Source organism: Balaenoptera physalus (genome assembly GCF_965194825.1).
Source record: "Balaenoptera physalus genome assembly, chromosome: 3".
NCBI lineage: Eukaryota > Metazoa > Chordata > Mammalia > Artiodactyla > Balaenopteridae > Balaenoptera > Balaenoptera physalus.
Genome location: NC_138890.1, coordinates 94,151,364 through 94,173,778, shown reverse-complemented (window position 1 = coordinate 94,173,778; position 22,415 = coordinate 94,151,364). Strand labels below are relative to the sequence as shown.

The 22,415-nt window shown below is 34.3% G+C and overlaps 1 protein-coding gene across 4 annotated transcripts in view; it reads right to left on the bottom strand.

Annotated features, from left to right (window-relative positions):
- Nucleotides 1-1,669: 1,669 nt before the first annotated feature.
- The window catches only part of GIN1 (gypsy retrotransposon integrase 1), a 28,878-nt gene continuing 8,132 nt past the window's right edge, over nt 1,670-22,415 (bottom strand). The window contains exons 2-8 of one of the 4 annotated variants that reach the window (XM_082458124.1): nt 21,031-21,176; nt 19,220-19,413; nt 17,296-17,601; nt 10,332-10,523; nt 10,060-10,236; nt 9,293-9,578; nt 1,670-2,380 (exon numbers count right to left, since the gene is read on the bottom strand). In XM_082458124.1, the coding sequence (XP_082314250.1) occupies nt 2,106-2,380; nt 9,293-9,578; nt 10,060-10,236; nt 10,332-10,523; nt 17,296-17,601; nt 19,220-19,413; nt 21,031-21,172 (1,572 nt within the window). In that variant the 5' untranslated portion in view covers nt 21,173-21,176 and the 3' untranslated portion in view covers nt 1,670-2,105. The remainder of the gene's footprint in view (nt 2,381-9,292; nt 9,579-10,059; nt 10,237-10,331; nt 10,524-17,295; nt 17,602-19,219; nt 19,414-21,030; nt 21,177-22,415) is intronic. The other 3 variants (XM_082458125.1, XM_082458126.1, XM_082458127.1) reach the window with 3 other exon arrangements.

Here is a 22,415-nt window from a genome sequence, read left to right as displayed (position 1 = left end):
TCTGTTTTCTTAAGGTTTCTGTCTGGAATTCTACTTGGAATTCATTTGGTCTGTGGCACAACATGGAGTCCTTGATTTCTTTCCTCCAATCACTTTTCCTTTAGCCTATATTAAACATAATTTAACCTTTCTTAAATGAGTAACTGTAATGCCTCACCTCAGGTTTCCATTTTCAATACCACTGTTCAGTATGATTGATGCAAAAAATATTAGATATTCTGTAGATCTTGAGATATGCTCCATTCATTACTAATGCTACTAGAATAGTTCAGGTTCCTATTATTCATCATCACTTCAAAGTCATAACAACTAATCCTCCATGCTTTGCTTCTCTCCTCCTCTAATCAGTTCTTTACTAGTTGCCAGATTAAACTTCCTAAAGCATAGTCCTGATGACACTTCCCTATACAAAGACATTCAATGGCTCTCAGAAAATAAAAAATAATTTAACTAGGTATTTATATTACTTTGCCAGGGCTGCTGTAACAAAGTGCCACAAACCTGGTGGCTTAAACAAAAGATACTGTCTCACAGTTCTGGCGCCTACAAAGCTGAAATGAAGGTGTTGACAGGGTTGCTTCCTTCTCTGGGCTCTGAGAAAGAGTCTATTCCAAGCCTCTCCTTTAGTTTCTGGTGGTTTTCTGGTAATCTCTGGCATTCCTTGGCTTGTGGATGAATTACCCCAATCTCTGCCTTCATCTTTACATGGCATTGTCCCTGACTCTATGACCAAATTTCACCCTCTTGTAAGGATATCAGTCATACTGGATTAGGCCCCACTCTACGTCAATATGACCTCATCTTAACTAATCAATATCTGCGATAACCTTGTTTCCAAATAAGGTCACATTCTAAGGTACTAGGGTTTAGAACTTCAACATATGAATTTGGAGGGAGGGGGACACAATTCAACCCCTAACAGTATTCAAAGCCCTCCACAAGGTTTCCTACTTCCCCTTCAGCTTTATCTCCCCATACCTTACCATTTCACCTTATACCTGAGACAATGTAGACAACAAAAAGCCCTGCCTTTCTGTAAATCATTACAATACTTTCTGTCTCTGTGCATTTCTTCTCCTCTAATTTTTTGGACCCTCTCACCAAATCCTATTCATTCTTCAGGGTCAAGCTCAAAAGATCCTTCTTCCATTAATAGCCTAAGTTTCCTATCCAGAAATAAACTCTTCCTTTTCTTCCTCCCTAAATATATTATTTGCACTTTTCTTATGGAACTTAGCACATAACTTGTAACTACTGTTGTACATGGCTTATATGATCTATATTCCCTACTGGACTGTACGTCTCTCTTGGGGACAAGGCACACACAGCATTTATTTTTCCCACAGTATTCTTCAAAGTGCTTTATAACAAATATTTGTTGAGCAAAGTTATAACTATCATAGAAATTATAGTTTAAAATCTTTGCTATGTTATTTTATAATTATTATTTGCTTCTTTAAGACTGCAGAAAAAATGTTATTAATGGATGCTTCTGACTTTTATACTATGGAAATGCACAAATGTTTTCAAACCAATATATAGTTTCAGATCCTAATCCTGAGCCTGTCTAACAAGGTGAACTTACTAATACACTGTAGGAGCCCATTAAACAACTCTAAATTTTTTCCTACAATATTGTTTTTAGAAGTTCCAATGACACAGAAAGAGGTTTCATTTATCACATTTAATAGATATTTATTAACACAATTCTAGGTAGTTCAAACTTATTTTTTAAAAGGGGGGAATATTAAAAAAAAATTAAAACTGAAAACATGGTACCAATATCAAACAAAGTTTTGAGAGTTTTGAGCTAGAATTTAGTTTACTTCCTAAGAAGCAAGCATGCTTTGCCTGTTCTCTTTTTAGAAGAAAAAATGACATCTATGTAATATACTTCCTTTGCCTATATATATATATATATGCACTGACATTCAAATGAGGCACAACTTTAGATAAATAAATAGTTATAAAATAAATCTTCAGGATTTAGTCATTAAGAGTTTGTCAAGATACTTTTTCTAAGTAACCTTTTTGAATGGAAAAGATAACAAGATTCAAGAAGATATACTTTCTAAACAAGCACTTTAAATGAATTTTGGTGTTCACTAACTTAAGTACTCAAGGACTTGGTTTGAAGAGTCCAAGAGACTAAAAGTCTGCTTTTCAAGAGTACTATGATCGTCTATCAAGGGAGAAATTTTGGCATTTCTGTATTCTAACAGTTCACGATCCTTGCTTGATGTCAGTAATTCACTGTCGACTACTCCAATACTTGCATCTTCTACCAGAATATTTGCTTGGTATGCTCCAACTGAAATTTCAGGCATTCCAATGTAGTCATGATCTGCCACTACTGAACCTTGTAAGAGATAAAGACTGTCTGAAAGAAGAAACATAAGTTTGCCTTTTAGAATTATAATTAAATCACTTTAAAATTAAATACTGTTAAATGAGGAACAAAATCCCAAGTAATACAAATTAACTATCAAGATTAATTTCTGGTGGGTTCTCGTATCTCCTAAATAAATATGTCAAAGAATGAATAAAATGATATATGAATTTGACAGTTCATACATACAGAATTCAGGAAAGATCAAGGGTTTTAAAAGAGCCAAACTTTTTTTTTTCCAATTGAAAAAAAAGGAATAATATAAAGGGATTTCTTTTTTACAGGATTAAAAAAAATTTTTATTGGGGTATAGTTGATTTACAATGTTTTGTTAGTTTCAGGTGTACAGCAAAGTGAATCTGTTATACATACACATATATCCACTCTTTTTTGGATTCTTTTCCCATTTGGCCATTACAGAGTATTCTCTTGACCTATGTTTGGTAGGTGTGGGTGGAGGGGGTGGTAGGTGTGGGTGAGGGGGTGAGAATCATGGTATAGATTAAAAACAAAAGTTATAAAACTATATTTTTGATGTTGATGATATTCTTAATATACTTCTGCAAAGCATTTCTGGGTGAATTAACGGGGTCATGAAAGATGTTTTAACAAATGGAATTGTTAAGTCCTTACATTTACAACTTTAGAAAATTCCCCGGTCTTTATAGAATCCATATTAGGGCAATAATATTAAATTGTCACAATATGAAATGATAAACTAAAATGAAGATTAAGTTCCTAGCATCAGGCTTATATAATAGGAATGTGAAAGTAGGCAGGCTACAACGAATTAGACCAAAAAGCTTAGTTTACTTAAGTCTAATTTAATATTAAAATGCTCATGACCTTTTAAGGTGTAGCTAAATCCATACTAAAATGTGACAAGCAATCTTCTTTGTCAGTATTTCATTCTATTTTGAGCAAATTTATCATCATTATGAGGAAAAAAATGCTTAAAATGAAAAACACATGGCAAAGCAGCAGCATCTTTATAAATAAAGGTTAATTATATAAAAGAATTTCTCCCTACATAATATTTTAATTCATTACAACAAGGGACTATTCCACCGCAGCTGATTAACTTCCTGGACCCCTGCCTTCTCTTTCTGGATTTTCTCCCAAAACTTTAACAGATTCTCTTAAAGATTTTAATACCTTAAAGAATCCTCAAATTTTAAGTTCAAGAAATAGCAAAAGGAACATTAATTACCCATTTAGATTAGAGATCAATGAAAGTTTCTCAGAGCAGATAAATTTGCTAATATATCCCAAAACATGATTCCACCCTACCCATCCTCATACTAATATGTGAAAAGCTAACTGAATCTATTCCAACCCTATAAGTTACACATTTATGAACTTTAAATTTACAAACATCAAAAGATCAAACAGGACTTCCCTGGTGGCGCAGTGGTTAAGAATCTGCCTGCCAATGCAGGGGACATGGGTTCGAGCCCTGGTCCGGGAAGATCCCACATGCTGTGGAGCAACTAAGCCCGTGTGCCATAACTACTGAGCCTGCACTCTAGAGCCTGTGGGCCACAACTATACGCACCTAGAGCCCGTGCTCCACAACAAGAGAAGCCACCGCAATGAGAAGCCCGCGCACTGCAACAAAGAGTAGCCCCCGCTCGCCGCAACGAAAAGAAAGCCCCCACACAGCAATGAAGACCCAACGCAGCCAAAATAAATAAATAAATAAATAAACTTTAAAAAAAAATGTTAAAAAAAAAAAATCAAACAAAGCTATGTTCTCTCCCAACAGATGGCATAAGTAGACTTGGGCTGGTATGGACATTTAGTTTTGCCCATTTACTTCTTCATTAGGCAAAGTGTACTTGGTATTTTAGTTTTGAGAGGCTTTCTAAGTTTAACCCCACCAATTCTTATTAATGCAAAAGTAGTAATTAGATTGAAAATGCTGTTAAGAAGATACACATACTTATGATGGAAATAAAAGTATGGGTAATTGAAGGTGATAAGAAAATGATTTTTGTATGTTAGTAGGGGATGAATTGCTGAACAAGAGAACAATTCTGAGAGATAAAAAAATCATGCAACCCATGAGAAGTGCTATGCCCAAGAGTAGCAGGAAAGAAGAAAAAATGATCAGTGAAATTGAAACACTTTTAGAATGTGTGCTAGAGTTTCAACATCAAAGTCTGCTATTAGCTTGTTAATACTAGAGAAAGATAGGTTGTAATTTAAAAGAGAACTTAAAAAGGTTAGGTATGGTAAAAATGTTGCTGATGAAATTTTTCTAATAAGCCATGAAGAATTTCATAGGTTCAGGGTACACTGCTGCAATGTATTAGTGACAGCAGCTACAATATAGCATTTAAAGTATTTCCAAATTGGATCTTTGCAGAGATCTTTGATGAAGGAAGTTTTCTGTCTCAAAAATTTTTTTCTATACAGAAAGCAGGTCTATTGTAGTAAAATATGTCCAGTAAACATGTATCAACAGGGAGACTATGGATAGATGTAAAGCTCTTAGAAGTTATCACTTTGATTTCCTGCAAATGCATTCAAAGACCTTGAGCATAAGCACCGCCTAATTACAGTAGACTTAGAAACAAATGGACTTCACCAACCTCACCTGTTTGTAAGAGGACAGCTTCTATATGAAAGTAACCAATATATATCTGAATATATATACATACACACACACACACACACACACACACACACACACACACACTTTCTTTTAAATAAACTTTAAAGTAACTTAGTGTGATAAAACTGTAGAGAATAAAGATTATACTCAGCAAATTCTACACAAATCACTCTATATGCAATGGAAAACTACTCTGGAGATTTCAAGCCTTCTTTGTGTAGGAAAAAACAAAATTCTCATTCATTCATAAAGGTCAAATATGTTTCAATTCCTACTATGTTCTAAATCTAGTGCACCCAACAGAAATGCTCTTTAACTTCAAAAAAAGATTAACAAAGACTTACCAGAAGGAGATTTTTGAGGCCTTACATACATGTTGAAATAATGCTATCTTAGATATATTGGGTAACTATAAAATATATTATTAAAATTTTTTTCACCTACTTTTTAAACATGGCTACTAGAAAATTTAAAATTATATATTACATAGTTTTTGCATCATATATTCATTGGACAGTACTGATCTAGAACAATCCTGAGTTAGGGATATAGAAAAGAACAAGATAAGTTTTTGCATCCAAGATAAAAAGACAGAGAGATAAACAAAACCATATTAAAGGACTTTTCTACTCAGTCACATTACACGATAGAATTTAATTATTTTAATTTTCTCATTCTATTGATTTAGTTACTATTATGACATGTTTGATGAGAGCATTATTTCAGTTTTGTCTGGACTGAATACTTAAGTCTTTAGTTTCTTAGAAGCAGAGGTATTTTCAAGACATTTCAGGAAGGTGTTATCAGCAGTTTTGACATACTTTTTCTTATTTAGTTTTAAAGAGAAAAAAAATGAGATTAAGAATATTAAAATTTCCCTAAGGAGAAAAATAAGTTAAAACCAAAGCCTCAGAAAAGTCTGAGTGATTTGGATTAATTTATTTTTTCAAATAGAAAGAAAAGTACAAGGTTTCAGAATAATTAATTTTCTCATTGTGAAGTGAGGTGTCTTGACTAATCCTATACATGGCCTGATATCCTAAAACTATTACAATGTGTTGCCATACTACTACATCTTTTCTCATGATAAAATAACAAATAACTACAATTTGATACATACCACATAACTGTCATAACAGATAACCAATACTAACACAGAGAACTGAATGACTTTTAATTGTGAGATTACATAATTAGAGGCCAAAGGGAGGTGCTTTGCTAAAACTACAGTTGGCTCTCCATATCCCAGGGTTCGGATCCATGGATGTGCGGGTGGGGTAGGGGATAAAGGTTGGGGGTACTGTACTATGCCATTTTATGTAAGGGGCCTGAGCACAAGCGGATTTTGGTATCCACAGGGCTCCTGGAACTGATCCCTTGTGGATACCAACTGATGACTGTGTATTAATAATAAAGTCAAGCTCATGGGCTTGATACTAATACAGGGACTAAGCTTTATTTTGTTTTGCGAGTGTAGACCATAATTGTGGTAGGCAGAATAATGGACCCCTAAAGATAGCCATGTACTAATTCATGAAACTTGTGATTACGTTACCTTACATGGCAAAGGAGAATTAGGGTAGTGATAGAATTATGGTTGCTAACCAACCAACCTTGAACCAGGGAGATTATCCTGGATTATCAGGATGGGCCCAAGGATAAGAGTCCTTAAATGTGGAAGGGGAAGGAAGAATAGGAGGATGGAGTGATGTAATGTGAGAAGAACTCTACCCCCACTGCTGGCTTTTAAGATAGAGGAAGAGGACCACAGCCAAGCAATGTGAACAGCCTCTAGAAGGTGGAAAATGCACAGAAACACCATCTTCTTGAGCCTTCAGAAAGGAACACAGCCCTGTCAATGCCTCAATTTTAGCCCAATGAGACCTACATTGGATTTCTAAGTATAGAACTGTAAGATAATAAACTTGTGTTGTTCTAAGCCACTAAATTTGTGGTAAATTGTTATGGCAGCAATAGGAAACTTATAAAAGAATAAAAACCATTTCACAAACTGTGAAGGGCAATCAGACCAAAGCCTTTAGGGGAGGCAGACACAAACTGATCACAATAATTCCCACTCAAAACAAACAACACTACTCAAAATCTATGTCAGATAGAATAATGGATCAATAACATTTTTCCTTTCAAAGGGAAACATTACGATTATGAAGAGACACTATGGTATGTCAAAAAATTTCTTGTTAAAATACTCAGTCTTGAAAAGGTGCCTGGCACTGAACTAGACAAAAAGGCAAATAGGCCTGCTTAAAATAGCAATGTCAACCTAGTACTGAATGTGCTCCCTCAACATTATGTTCTAGATAAGAATGGATAAGAAGTTCGCAATGGAAGCATATCTGCTTTGTACAGTGGGCTTTAAGACAGCTATGAAATCTCAATGCTGGTAAGAGCAACAATGCAGACAAATTCATAGTTCTTTTGGCTATACCTTGTTCAAATGTATGTCAAAAGAATGGGATGACTATTCAAAGATATTTTGTTTGGTTTAAATTCAGTTCAAAGACTCTTTAAAATCAGCTTTTGAGGTGAAGATTTTCAGGAAAATATGTGATAGAAATCACATTTATTTTGAATTTTCTACAAATAAGAGAAACAGACAAAAACAGACCAAAGAGTAAACAAGAACCAGGCTCTAGGATAGCTAGATTAGTACTTCCTTTGATTAATAAGAAAAAACAATTTTACCCATCAATCTCAGGTTCCTTATATGTATACACTAGTACTAATACTGCAATTTCCTTTGTATTACTGGAAGAATAATCTGCAGAGAATTCAAGCATGAGGCAAAAATTGCACTGCCTCTGTTTAGAAATTGTTCTATTCAATTGGATTCTGAAATATTCAGCAGTAGCAAAATGTTAGGTCTCCTTAAGAAATTCTTCGGCAAGAGCAAATTGCAAAATGTTGAAACAGATCCTGATACAGCAACATTTTAAGCACAGATTTCGTATTAATTAAGGAAGGTTAACACATTAGAAGGGAGCAAGTCCTGAAAGCCAAAGATTAAGGGGAAAATCAACAGAAGAAGAAAGGACAACATGCACCTGTATAATCTTTTGTTCCTACTTAACTTGCAGAAGGGAGAAATCATAAAGGGCAGCTTAGAACTAAGAAGAGGCACAAGGAATAAAAGTGCTTATCTTCTAACAACGAGAATGAAGGTACTGTGAGCTTTCTGAATTGGAACAGTCCAAGCTAAGTTTACTACTAGAGCAACTGGTTCTGCCATAAGCAGAAAGGAGGGTACTCAGAGCTTTTAACATGAGAGTTGTGACCCAGATCAGAAACAGAGTTGAGCTATTACAAAGCAGCCCCAAGGGCTTCATATCCTAAGAAAGAGGGTTATCTATGATCATCATTTTTGTAATTATTATTTACTTACGCCTGTTAAATAACTCAGTTGTTTATATTGTTTAAAAATGTACTAAATTGTATCTTCCTTAATTGCTACTCAGATTCAAATAATATTGATGCTTTATCTTTCTTTACAGAAAAAACAAAATTAACTAGCTAAGGTACCAATTCACTCCCTCTAAGTTATCCACCCCAAAGAAACTCTAGGGAGCACATACAATAGGACAAAATAAAAGTCTCAATAAAGTGAGATTTAATCTGAAAGCCATGTCATTTAGCTCCAGTCTATGAAAGAAAGGGATAGAGAAGATCAGGATATCTTGACTATTCGTAATCACATTTTGAGGCAAGTATTACCTTGTCCAGTGTGCTATTACCTCTTCTTATAATGGCACTTTATAGCATTCTGAGTATCTCCCACTCTCACCCTCCCCTGCATCCACCATGACTGTGACTAAGATGCAACATTAAAAATTAATCACATTTTTAAATGTCCCCTAATATATTTATCTCACAACAGAATTCCAGACAGTATGTTTTTGGCATTATTTATCTTAGTTACTATCATTTCATGCTAAAAGTGACAAAATATTCTGAAAGTGAAAATAATGAAGATATAATTCTTCCTTCTGTGAAACACGTTCAGTGTCTCCCACATGAACTGTGGGAAAGTGTGTGAAAAGTACACTAGAAATCAAAATAAAATCTCTTACAAACCTGACAGTTCCAGAAGACACATGCTAATAAAAAAGACTACCTGGGCTCCAATACTGTACAAAATTTTATAAAAATGAGAAGGGAAAAGAAAAACTAACCAAAGGAGGGGTGCGGGGCGGGGGAGATTTCTTATATTTTTAACTTCTCTCTTCATTCAAAGAAAGTAAAAATGTAGAGAAGTGACAGATATTTACCTTGTTCACTGGATTCTCTTACATAGGGCTTGAGGTGGGACATTTTGATGGGTCTTTTAAGTCTAGTCCCAGTGTTGTCTCTCAGAACAGCACATCCATTTTCTGTAATATAGTCTATGACACAAGGACCAACCCATTCAGATTGGAAACGACCATCCTTCCACCAGTTTTTCCTTTGTCTTAAAACTTCATGACCCACTTTTAGATGAAATGGATTTAATTGTTTTGGTTTCTTTTTAACAATGATTTTGCTTTTATTTAGTTCATCAAAACTGTTGTTCTCCATCTGCAAGTGTAAAAACAAAACAAAAAGAACAAAGGGATGAAAGAGCTAGAGTTTCTTGAAGGTATATACAGATAACATTATAATAAAAAGATTACTTATTGAGATGCTACTGAAAGCTAGGCAAGAATCCCACTTAAGTTTTTAAAACAATATTTCAAAGTCAGTATTATTACCTCAACTTTATAAAGAAAATAAAGTAATATGAGATAAAGTAATATGCCCAAGTTAAACAACTAGAAAGCAAGACCAGGGATTTGAATTCAGCTCTACCTTGATTCCAAAACACATAGTTTTCCTATTAATGTCTCTCAGAATTTCACAGCTAATAAACATACTGTTTAATCAAAACATGCAGAATTCAATAGAAAAAATTTGGTTTAAGGGTATATCATATGTATGTGAGTGTGTGCTGAAATTAAAAAAAAAAAATCACTTTATAGATTTTTAGATTATAGAGTTTTTTTCTATTAGATAGAATCACCTGGCCCGCTGAAGTTGTCTTATTCTCCATTATTTTATCAGCTTCTTTAATTGCACCTAGAATTCTGGCAAACATACTTGTATTATTACCATCCACTTCACGAAGAATATCTGAAGTCTCAGGCATGTAAAGATTTCGATTAAACATTTGAAAATACGGTGTATTTTTAGTAGGTTCCTATTAAGAAAAATAAACAACAATTTGTAATAAAACATTTATGTAGCCAAGAAATAGTCATAATTCACAAGTACAGATTATAAAAAGGTACATACCAAGTGAGTAACATTGAAGGCAAATGAAACAGCTGCTAGGTGATCATCCCAGTTGTTTGGGTAGTCAGCACAGTGTTTGGAAAGAAATGTTTTGATTGTGCTAGGTGTACTTACAGTTGGATTAATAGTTTGGGAGGCATGAGAAATTACAATTTGCTTTGTACCAAACAATTCACACAGTTCTACATTGATCTGAAAAACATACAAAAAACAAAGCTGATTTTAAAATCTGTATTTTATTTTTCCCTGGATTGAAAGGTTGCAAAAGAATTTGAATCTTGCCTTTTCCTTGACCATAGCCAGTCTTTATGAAAACACACATATTTTGTTTAAAAGAGTAATTACCATTTATTGAGTCCTTACTATGTGCTGATGTTTTACATTACAGTCATTATACCTGACAAAAATCTTATGAGATATTATTAACCCCATTTTAAAGATAAGAAGCTGAAGCTCTGGGAGGTTGAAGCTCTGGGAGGTTAAGTGCCTTGCCAGATACACACATACAGCAAGGAAATGGAAGAATAGAATTTAACACTAACTCTGAGTTCAGATAACATTTTAATTCAGTAGACAGTTTCTCAAACACAGTTAACATAATCCACTTGACAGCTACATGACCTTGGCCTAATCACCAAACCTTTGTGTACTCAGTTTCTTCATCTGTAAAATGAGGAAAATCCTACCCACGACTCTCTTGAGGATTAAATGAATAAATGTTTATAAGGCACTTAAAACAGTGCTTGGCAAGTAGTAAGCACTTTATAACTCTTAATGTTACTATTATTTTTGTTGTTATATTTATTATGGGCAGGGCCTAATAAGTCAAAATGAGTTTAGAAAACTTCTAAGAATAAGCCTGTTAACTTATTTTTCCTACCTTATTTACACCTCAAACTATTTTTTCTTATTATTTTTAGTTGGGGTAGTCAGATAGTAGTGATATAGTAGTGGGGTAGTGATACAGTACTGGCCAAAAAGATTTAAGTGAAAGTTGTTGGGCAGACTCAGCTAGGTCTAGCTTTTTTTGCCCATTAACCTCCCCTTTCTTTCTGCCAGAAATGTAGAATTTGTGGCATGCCATATTGTAAGCATAAGATTGAGAGTCACATCTCAAAGATGGTGGAACAGAATGCTAGAAACATGGGTTCCCAATGACATTCAGAGTTACCCTTCCAACCCTGGAGAGCCTGACCTTCTCTTCCCTAAGTATAAAGTAAACTCCTATTGGAGTTTATATATTGGAGGGAAGAGAAGGGTTCTCTGTTACTCGCAGTGGAATACAATTCCTACCTAATAAATGTACTAATTAAGGCCACTCTTTATTGGAGTATAATTGCTTTACAATGGTGTGTTAGTTTCTGCTTTATAACAAAGTGAATCAGCTGTACATATACATATATCCCCATATCTCCTCCTTCTTGCGTCTCCCTCCCACCCTCCCTATCCCACCCCTCTAGGTGGTCACAAAGCACTGAGCTGATCTCCCTGTGCTATGCGGCTGCTTCCCACTAGCTAGCTATTTCACATTTGGTAGTATATATTAGTCCGTGCCACTCTCTCACTTCATCCCAGCCTACCCTTCCCCCTCCCCGTGTCCTCAAGTCCATTCTCTACATCTGTGTCATTATTCCTATCCTGTCCCTAGGTTCTTCATAACCATTTTTTTTTTTTTTAGATTCCATATATATGTGTTAGCATACGGTATGTTTTTCTCTTTCTGACTTCACTCTGTATGACAGACTCTAGGCCCATCCACCTCACTACAAATAACTCAATTTCGTTTCTTTTTATGGCTGAGTAGTATTCCATTGTATATATGTTAGGTCACCTCCTTTTAATTCAAAAGTAATCTAAAAGAAATCCCAGAAAATAGGTATCATTTGGGTCAGCCTCAATCTGAGGTCATAATTAATGGTTTTAAAAATGACTGACTTTTGGAAAAGGCTTCAACTTGTTTGAAGAGGTTGCCTAGAACTGATCCAGTGAATCCATTTGTGAGATGCTACCTATATATCCTTACCCCAAGAGCCTTTTTTTCTCCCCATCAAACCAGACATTCCATTAGTGGTCAGAATTTTAGTTTTCCATAAGACACATTTTTAAAATTAAAGAAATAATTTTTCCTTTACAAACGTTAATTCTCTTTTCTTCAGAGGTTTATAAAAAGGTCTTTGTGTATTTTATTGAAACAATTTAACAAATACTCAAATGCTCTAAGCTGAGATATGTTAGAAACATCTGTACTTTCATCAACTTTATAATAAACCTCCCACATTGTGTATAATGTTCTAAATCTTATTTCAATACTTTAGCAGTGTTTTCTATGTCAGTATATGCTGACAAAAGAAAATATTTTATTTTGTCACGATTATGCCTGCTGTATAATATTTAAGCCATTTAAATCACAGCAAAAAGAACACATTTTCTTAATCACATGTGATTTTTAGTTTTTTTGTTAAACCTCAGAAAAGAGGCTTATAAACATTTATTGTTACTTTTGGTAAAATTTTCAAAGTCTTGGATTATCATATGACTTTTTTTTTTTAACATTAATTTTTATTGGAGTATGGTTGCTTTACAATGTTGTGTTAGCCTCCACTGCACAACAAAATGAATCAGCCATACACATACAGATATCCCCTCCCTATTGGACTTCCCTCCCATTTAGGTTATCAGAGTGCATTAGGTAGAGTTCCCTGTGCTACACAGTATGTTCCCATCAGTTGTCTATTTTATACATAGTACCAATAATGTATATATCATATGACTTTAAACATGACTAGAAAGATTGCTGGTGATTCATAATGGTTTCATATTGTCATTACTTAGTATCTTGAAGTACTATATGCATTTAGGATGAGGCTTTTCATTAATAAAGGTGAAAGTAAGACAATATTTCAAATAGATTTCTTGATAATTTTGAATTTTGGTGGCCAATTTCCTATCAGATCTGATTAGTCCACATTTATTTTTATATCATTAATGTATCTGTGAAAGAGCTAGTACTAGAAGTTACTTGTGTCAGCTCTATCATCTTCCTGTGGTTGAAAGGTGATTGCATTATTATTCGTATGATCTTGTTTCACTGCAAGAAAATTAAGCCACCTAGCTATCCTATGAAGGGTAGTTTGGCAAAAACTGGACAATATCCATAAATTTAATTACTGCTGCTAAAGCAAAAGAATGAGTGAGGGAACCACTATGGATTCCCACATGTTGCAGATTCTCACTTTTCTCCCAAGATACCTTCCCACACCATGTGTGACACACAATCATCTGCTTTGTTGATTCAGGATGCTATTATCAATCTCTATATATTATTAGTAAAAGCTTCATTTCTTTCTTATTTATTAGATAAAAATTATAAACAAAAGTTCTAATATTGTCATCCTACAAACTAGATTGTCTTGCACACCCCATTTTGCAGACCACTGCTATGTCAGTCAAGGTAGGCAACATTATACTGCAGTTACAAAACACATTCAAGGCTCAGTGGTTTAACTCAAAAATTTTACTACTTGCTCAGACAAGGTCAGCTGTAGGCCAGGGTGTCTCTCCAAAGCACCTAGGTGCCTCAGAAATCCTGGATGAGAGAAAATCTACTACCCTTTAGGGTAATAGCTGAAATACGCAGTTAATTCTCCAGAGACAGAATAAGACTGGGAGAAGGAAGAATCGAGGATGAAGTTTTCAATACCTCAGGCTGAAAGGGGCACACATTCATCCATTCAACTTCTTTGCCCCGATGTGTTACTTGGGCTTGCCCACCTGCAAGAGGCTAGGACAGTCGTCTATGTTTGGAAGGCTAGGAGAACTAGTTATTGCTAAGCACTAGTAATTTATATCACAAAACAACAGATGATTATGTATATTTTAATCACTAATAGTTATAAAAGCAACATAATGATAACATATAAACTGAAAAGTTAAGGGAAAAAACCTATAATCTCATTACTCTTAAAAACTCCATGGTTAACCATATAAATTTTTATTTTAGTTTCTTTACATCTATGTAAAATATGTATACATAATATATGTAATAAAATCTTTTATCCAGAGTTTTAACTGAACATGTTTTAATCAGTGTCCATGTTATTTCCTTTTCTTTGTCAACATTTTTATTGACTACAAAATATTTCATCACGTGACTTGACATTTTTCTGAAACACTTTATTTGGATATTTAGGCCATTTCCTATTTCTCATTAATATACATAGCATTGTGGTAAATAATATCATAAAAGAGCTATTTTTCTATACTTTGGATAATCGCCTTAGTATTCTTAGAAATAGGATCGTTCATCAGTGTGTGTATATATATATATATATATATATATATATATATATATATATGGTTCTTACTGGATCTTTGGCAGACTGCTTTACAAGAGTTAGTTTCAAGTTGCTATACTACCTGTAAGGTAAGGCTATATTATTTTATCTGTACTCTATTTGGTATTTTTGGTATTACTACTATTTTTCTTGATTTAGATAAACAAAAAATGGTCTTAATTTACATACTATTGGGTTTGAACATTTTTCCATATTTATTATTTTTATTCCCTCTTGTGAATTACGTTTCTGCCATTGACTAAATTTTTTAATTTGTTTGAATCTTTTATAATAAAGGCATTAACCCTTTCCTGCATGAATGTGCTTTATTTTTGTCGGCCTATTTCTTGGCCTGTATGTTTTGGTTATTTTACCACATATAAATTTCTAATTTTTTTTTTTTAAATTAATTAATTTATTTATATTTTTGGCTGTGTTGGGTCTTCGTTTCTGTGCACGGGCTTTCTCTAGTTGAGGCAAATGGGGGCCACTCTTCATCGCGGTGCGCGGGCCTCTCACTATCGCAGCCTCTCTTGTTGCGGCCTCTCTGTTCTGCTTCTTTGTTCAGCCTACTGCGTGCAGGCTCAGTAGTTGTGGCTCACGGGCCTAGTTGCTCCGCGGCATGTGGGATCCTCCCAGACCAGGGCTCGAACCCGTGTCCCCTGCATTTGCAGGCGGACTCTTAACCACTGCGCCACCAGGGAAGCCCCTAAATTTCTAATTTTTAAACAGCCAAAGTTGGTGATTTTTCCATTTAAATTTATGCCACTATTCCCTAAGCTTGGAAAGTTAACTCAGTCTCTAGAGATTGGAAAAAAAAAAGTCAATTGTATTTTTTTTTTGTTTCATTTAAAAAAACCAAAATTTTTAATTTACCTGAAAACAATTTTGGTATGCAGTAATTTTAAAATCATATTATAGAAATAACTAGAAATAATTAGAAAATTGTTATCTATGCTGTTAATTAAATCAAATTTATTAAATAATCCTTCCCTAACTCCACTCATTTGTGATACCAGCTCTATCATTTTAAACATGGTTACTAAACTCTGTGCCAAAGGGCCTCCTTAACATCTGTTGGACACCTTGAAAACTACTAGCTTAAGGTAGTTTATGGTTTCAACATTAGATAAGACTATATTCCTTTTGATGATGTTGTATCTTTACAGAACTGTTTTTTGACAGGTGCTATGATAAAAAGCAATGACTGTATAAAAATCAATGCAAAACAGGAAATGAGGATGGCAGTGTCCAAACTGATTCCAAAGTTTGAAAAGCTTAGCAGTGGTAAACAGGTATACACATCCCATTAGTAACTAACTGTGGTTATTTAAGAATGAAATGAAAATATTATCTTTTTCAATTTATGACTACTATTTTTTAAAATGGCTAAGTGGTTAGGACATAAATACTAAGTTGTTTGGACCTGTGCAGAAAAAGAGTTAACATAGCAGAACTAAGGCTGCTATCCTGTGAAAGTCCTGCTTACAAAGTTGGCCCTTGGCTGGTGTCTAGAACCTTGGATTTCGTGCGGGTTTCCACCATTCCCTAACTGATTAAGGGTGGCTCACAGTGCCTAAACTGTTTATACAATCAAGGTGGCTTATGCTGAACACCTTCTTTCTTTTGAGAATCTAGAATTTTTGGTGCTTATGTGATCAGCTCCCAGTAAAAATCCTAGGCACCGAGTCTCTAGTGAGCTTCCCTGGTAGACAACAATTTACATGGGTTGCTATAACTCTGCTGGGAGAATTGAGCATGTCCTGTGTGATTACACTGGGAGTGGATGTCTTAGAAGCTTGTTCCTAGTTTCCCCTGGACTTATCTCCATGAGCCTTTTGTCTGCTGATTTTGCTTTGTATCCTTTAGTTATAATAAATCTTAGCCATAGTATGACCATCTGCTGAGTCCTCCTAGGACTCCTAGTGAATTATAAAACCTGGAGATAACCTTAGGGACCCCCTGGCACAGGCCCTAACTATTTGATAAGTATCAGTTTAAATATTTCTTTTGGACTGAGATATCAAAGGTGCTGTGAACCTAGACAGTCTGGTTATTTTCTTACACCAGTACCCTGTCAATTATAAAAATTTAATAATATGCCTTAAGTATAGTAGTTATATTCCTTTTTTAGAATTTTTGTATGTATTCCTGTCTGCTTATTCTTTCAGGTTAACTTTAATCCGGATAAAGGCCAGGGCAAAGGAAAATGCTCCCTCCTTTTTCATGCTGATTAGAAATCCATTAGCATATAAATTAATTTTGATTTGGGAAAAATTGGTATCTTTCAATATTGAAGATTCTCATTCACGAACAAGACTGTATTTCTCCATTTAGTCAATTCTCCCTCTACATGTCAATCATAGAATTTTTAAGCTAGAAGCAAAAAAAGACTCTTTGGTCCAACCTCCTCATTTTAGTTTGAAGAAAATTAAAGATAGGTTTACAATTACTTAGTGGCACAGTAAGTACTAAAATCCTTAATTTCCAGTCCAACTACCTTTGTCCTATACAATATTAAACCTCTATATCTGTAGGAATTTATCTCAACTTATTAAGTACCATATAAGTTGCGCTGCTCACTGAAAGGTGAGTAAAATATGCTCCTAGATCTAAGTAGTTTGTCTTACCTGATGAATGAACTCATCTCTTTGGTCCATTATTATTTTCTGAGGAGGTCCATATAAGAAAAATATATTGATAATAGCTTTAGAAATTTCTGATGCTGAAACATCACAAAGAGGCAAAATCACAACCCATTTTGTGAACAAATCTGTCATGATTATAGCATATACATGACTTCTGCTGCTTGTATGAAATGGGCCCATCAGATCAACAGTAACTATACTCCATGGATTCTCCACTTTGAGAAGGTGCTGTTTAGGTGCTAGAATAACCGTATTTTTTGCCACTTGGCAATGCTGACAAGCATATACCTATAAAACAGGCATACAATAAAGAAAAGGTATACAAATGTTAATATATTCAATATAATAAAAGCAGTCTTATAAATCTGGACTTTGAAATGGTTGATAGGTACTTTGTGTTTTGAAGGAGAAACTTTTGGACTATTCTCATAATAAAATAAAACCTATTCAGAATATAAGCAAATATTACTTGCTACTACTATTCAATGACCGCCTTAAGGGGTCTTATTCACATGGAACATAATTCTGGTTTACAATCAATAAATATTTATTAAATGAATAGATCTTAAAACATGTTTGCTATAATTTTAAATCAATATGTGAGTATATAATTTCTATAACCAAAAAAATTTTTTTCTTTTAAAGTTATCACTCTACTAAGTTCATTCATTCATGTATGCAGTAACATTCATTAAAATATAACTTTATTCAAACAATATTTATAGATGCCAGAAACTCCTCTAGGTCCTGGAAAAAGAGAATGAACAAAAACAAAGCCCATGCTGTCATGGAGCTTTCATTTGTGTGAGAAGAGAAGAGATCAATTGATCAACATATGGATGGTGCCATTGTTCAACATATTTCTGGAATTACACTTTGGAAACTACTTTCAAACCAAGTCCTGAACAAAATTTTTAAACCGATCTTATTGCATTATAGTTACTTTTGATCAAAATTTTTATTTTCTAGCTTTTCTAACTTAAACTAGTTCTCATCACAAATAACCTTATTTCCAAAAATCATTTTTCAAATGATAAAGATGCGACAAAGATTTCATTGAATGTCTGTAAAGGAATGTGTGGCAGGTTCTAAGGGCAAATACAAAAACTGAGGTCTCTGGAATACCTGCACAGACTCACAAATGATACTTAGTTTTAAATTAAATGTTGGGTTAATTCTTTTGCCTGAAATGACAGTCTTTTAAATGCACTATTACGATTATTAAAGGGTTCTCACATACATACTAAGAAATTTCTATCATTTGCCATATGGAGCACACTAGAAAGAGTAGGGATCAATTGACCTAGCAGCAAGAACCCCAGAACTCCTAGGTGAATTTTCTATTAGAAGAAGTTGAGGTCCTAATGGGTTATAAAGTTACAAAACTCAGACTAATTTCATTATCTTCACAACTTGATTTTGCAATTAGTTGGTTTGGGGTTTCTGCCATATTTGACATTTTCTATGTCAAGACAATATAGGGACAAAAGAGGAGACACACGTGGGGACTGACTTATAATGAACATATTCTCCTCTCAAGAAAAGATTGTATGACTGCCATCAAAGAGGTAACGATTAACTTTTGGTCAAAGAAATTTCAGCCCCATTTAAATTCTGCCTACACAAGATAGTTCAATGACGAAAATCTGGTTCTAGATAATCTATCTAAACAGAGTATTTTCAAATATTTAAATAATGCTTTGTTCTAGTTCAAATTATATTTCAGTGATTTTAAAGAAGATTTTTGAGGGGAAATAAAACTCCCTTTAAATGTTTTGCAGAAAAACTACCCAGACAAAAAGTACTTAATGAGAAGTGATATCTAGAGTTAATCTGGAGCAAAAATGAATTTTGGATATATACTACAAAGACATTATTCAAAATATTCTAAATACATAAGCCATACCCACTGTTTGACATCATTGGTCACAGAAGTCCAATAGTAGCTGGATTCCACTAGAGTAAGGGTTCTGGATATGCCATGATGGGCTCCAGTGTCATTTTCATGGCATTCTCTTAGGACTTTCTTTTTTTCTTCTTCTGAAACAATTACCAAACGATTTTGTTTTCTGTCTTTTCCGACATAAAACAGCTTTTTTTCTGAAATAAAAAAATACCAAAAAGATATAATTGAAATTTTTAGATATCTATATAGTTTTAAGATAATCATAGCCTTATCTCCAAACCATGAGGTTTTTTTTTGTTAAATCTTTTTCCCTCTAAGATAGAATATTTGTGAAGATGCTACCATACAATCTGAAAGGTCTTCAGCTGTTACACTTACTAATAGATATGTAGGAGAACTAGCTGCTATAGTTTTGTAGCTATCAACACAAGTAGGGCTAGCTTGTTCACCAAAGCACATGATAAATATGGGAGTATAAAATTACCTTTCTATGGGAGTAATCAAAGTAGAAAAATACTTGCAGCAGGCACCTCCTAAAAAAGGCAGGGATTAGCAAATAAATTATGTACAGATAAGCAACTTCTGGAATAGAATTTTCCAAAATAGCATTTCATCATAGCTGTATTTTTGTAAGCAACCACCTCTCTTAAGTTTTTCCGGATTTGGGTAGGAAATAGGGTTCATAAAGCCAAGAAAGTGGGCAAACCTTAATCCTCAGGACAGTTGTTTTCCTTTGGAGACCCCTGGAAAGAGTCTACGGCTGGGAAGTAATCAGGGCAGGAAGAGAATTGCCAATTCTCCAGTGTGGATGAGTAGCTATTCAAACTCCAAAATACACCACTAAGCTATTAGTGTGCTTAATTAAGTACATGCTGAGTGGAACATTCCTTACTTGAATTAGAAAGTAAGCAACTTAAGGGCAGGAGTTATCTATCTTATTCATCAACATGTTCCCAAGGCCTAAAATGTGATTGGCACACAGTAGGAACTCAGTAAACATTTGTTGCATAAATGATTAAATAAATGAATGAATGAGTCCTCTTTAGTCTAAGATGTAATAGGTATGCCTGTTCTTAAGCTTAAGGGAGTTACTGGAAGGGGTGTACACAGGAAGAAATAAGCAGGTATTTATTTATTATCTTAGAATTTTCTTGACCTGCTTTGAGAAAAGCCTGATTCCCATTAATAGTACCAACATTCATTTAGTCATCTGGTGATTGTACTTCTTTGCTTATCTCATCCCAAACTTCTCTTCCCCTTTGGAGGAGGAGGAGAAAGAGGGGAAAATTATCATAATCTTTCAAGATAAATATTCTACTGTCTTTCAAATATTTAATTCATTCGGGGGATTAGGAGTTCAAAAATAAATATGATCCTGAGACTATTTAATGGCACTGAGAGGGAGGAACCACAGAAATAAGTATAGTAAATAAGTTAACTTTGTCAACATTTTCATATTTGGCATCAAATAAGTTCTTCATTGAGAGTGACACGAGTGCTTGCAAGTGTACCACTAGAGTAGGAATCACCTGAGGACAAAAGCAGGTGACATTAATTTAGGTAAGTGCTTTGTTTTGTTCATGGTATCATTTTCTGTCTATGATTTAAAATGCCCGTTTCACGTTTACTGGCCTTCAGTTAGCTTCAATGTGATTTTTATTTTGCTTTTGACTGAATGGCATTATCACTTTAAATGGTAATTGTTAAGCAACGACCAATTACTACAGAAATTCTCAGGACTCCACAAAGAATTACATATGGAGAAACATCTATATAAACTCTATACTAAAAATTGGGGGCATTAATTTTACCTTTGAAGGCAAATTTTTTTGCTGCTCTTCTTATGCCACTTCTCTCGCTAGGCAGTGTAGTTGGATGATATTCACCAATTCGTTTATAATATGCAATCTGTTTAAGATGAAGGTCACCATTTTTTCCACTACGAACCATCATGAACCTAGGTAAAAGGTATTTAAAGATATAATTTAAATGATAAACTAATTCAGTTGCTATTTCAGTTTAGCCTTCTGTCATATTTCTGCTTACATGTGAACTGAACATTCCTGGAATATTATCTGTGACAGAAATAACTGTAGTACAGAAAGTGTGTGATGTATATGAACTAAAATATTCAAATGCTATTTTTGAGACACAACACGACACATTATCTTGCCTCTTTCCATATGAAAAGAAATACTGAAAAATTTTCCACATACTGGGAAAAAAGGAAATGAACCAGCACACTTCAAAAAGTTTTGCTTAAAGTCTCTAATTACCATCAACTGAAATGTTACTTACATAGGATGGTTCTGTTATGTGACATTTAAACAAATGACAGCTTATAAGAGGGAAAATGTAATTTTATATTACTTCTAAATATATTCATGGTCACTGCAAAATGCAAAAAATTCTCAAATCATTTATGAGAAAGTACATTTTAGAAATGTTCAAATGATAAATGGCAAAGAAGATATTTAGCTATGCTAGATCTCATACACTCTTCTGAACTACATGTAAGCTAATTTTTCTTGAACAGAAATGATTTTTGTTCTGTGTGTACTTTCCCTATGTTATAAAGGAAAATCTGGCTGGACTGGCCAAAACAAAACTTCTCTATTTTAGACCCTAAGCCATATGGAAAACCATTACTACATTCAAAAGAAAAAACCTTTTCTTTCATATTTTCAGTCAAAACGAACTATTCTGTGCTGGTTATTCTGTTTGCCACCATCCCCGTTGATCCAGATACATGTTTGGCCTTTCTCTCCCTGCTGCTGTACCCTAAAAGACTGACCCTTACAGACTTCATTTATAGTTTTCTGGTTGGACTTGTCCAATGGGAGGTACGAGCAGGCAAATCAGATGGCAGAAGAAAGAGGTCAGGATATTTATTTCCCGGCTCCTTCCTTGGTTTAAGCTGCAACCCTCTACAATCATAGCTCCTGTCAGGAAGCCCATCTTCTGTGTCCCTAGTTCTCACTGGAAGTCTGTAACAACATTTCTTCTTCTTGCTGCTTCAGCCCTAGAGGTGGTTGCTATTTTCTGCTGTTGCTAGTCTCCAGGTGCCATGTTGGTTTCTTTGACCCTTTCCATCATATGTTTATAAACAGGAACTTCATTAAATTTTCTTTAAAATCCTAGCAGAGTATATCTTCTGTTTCCTGCTAGAACTATAACTGATACAAATGCTTAAAAT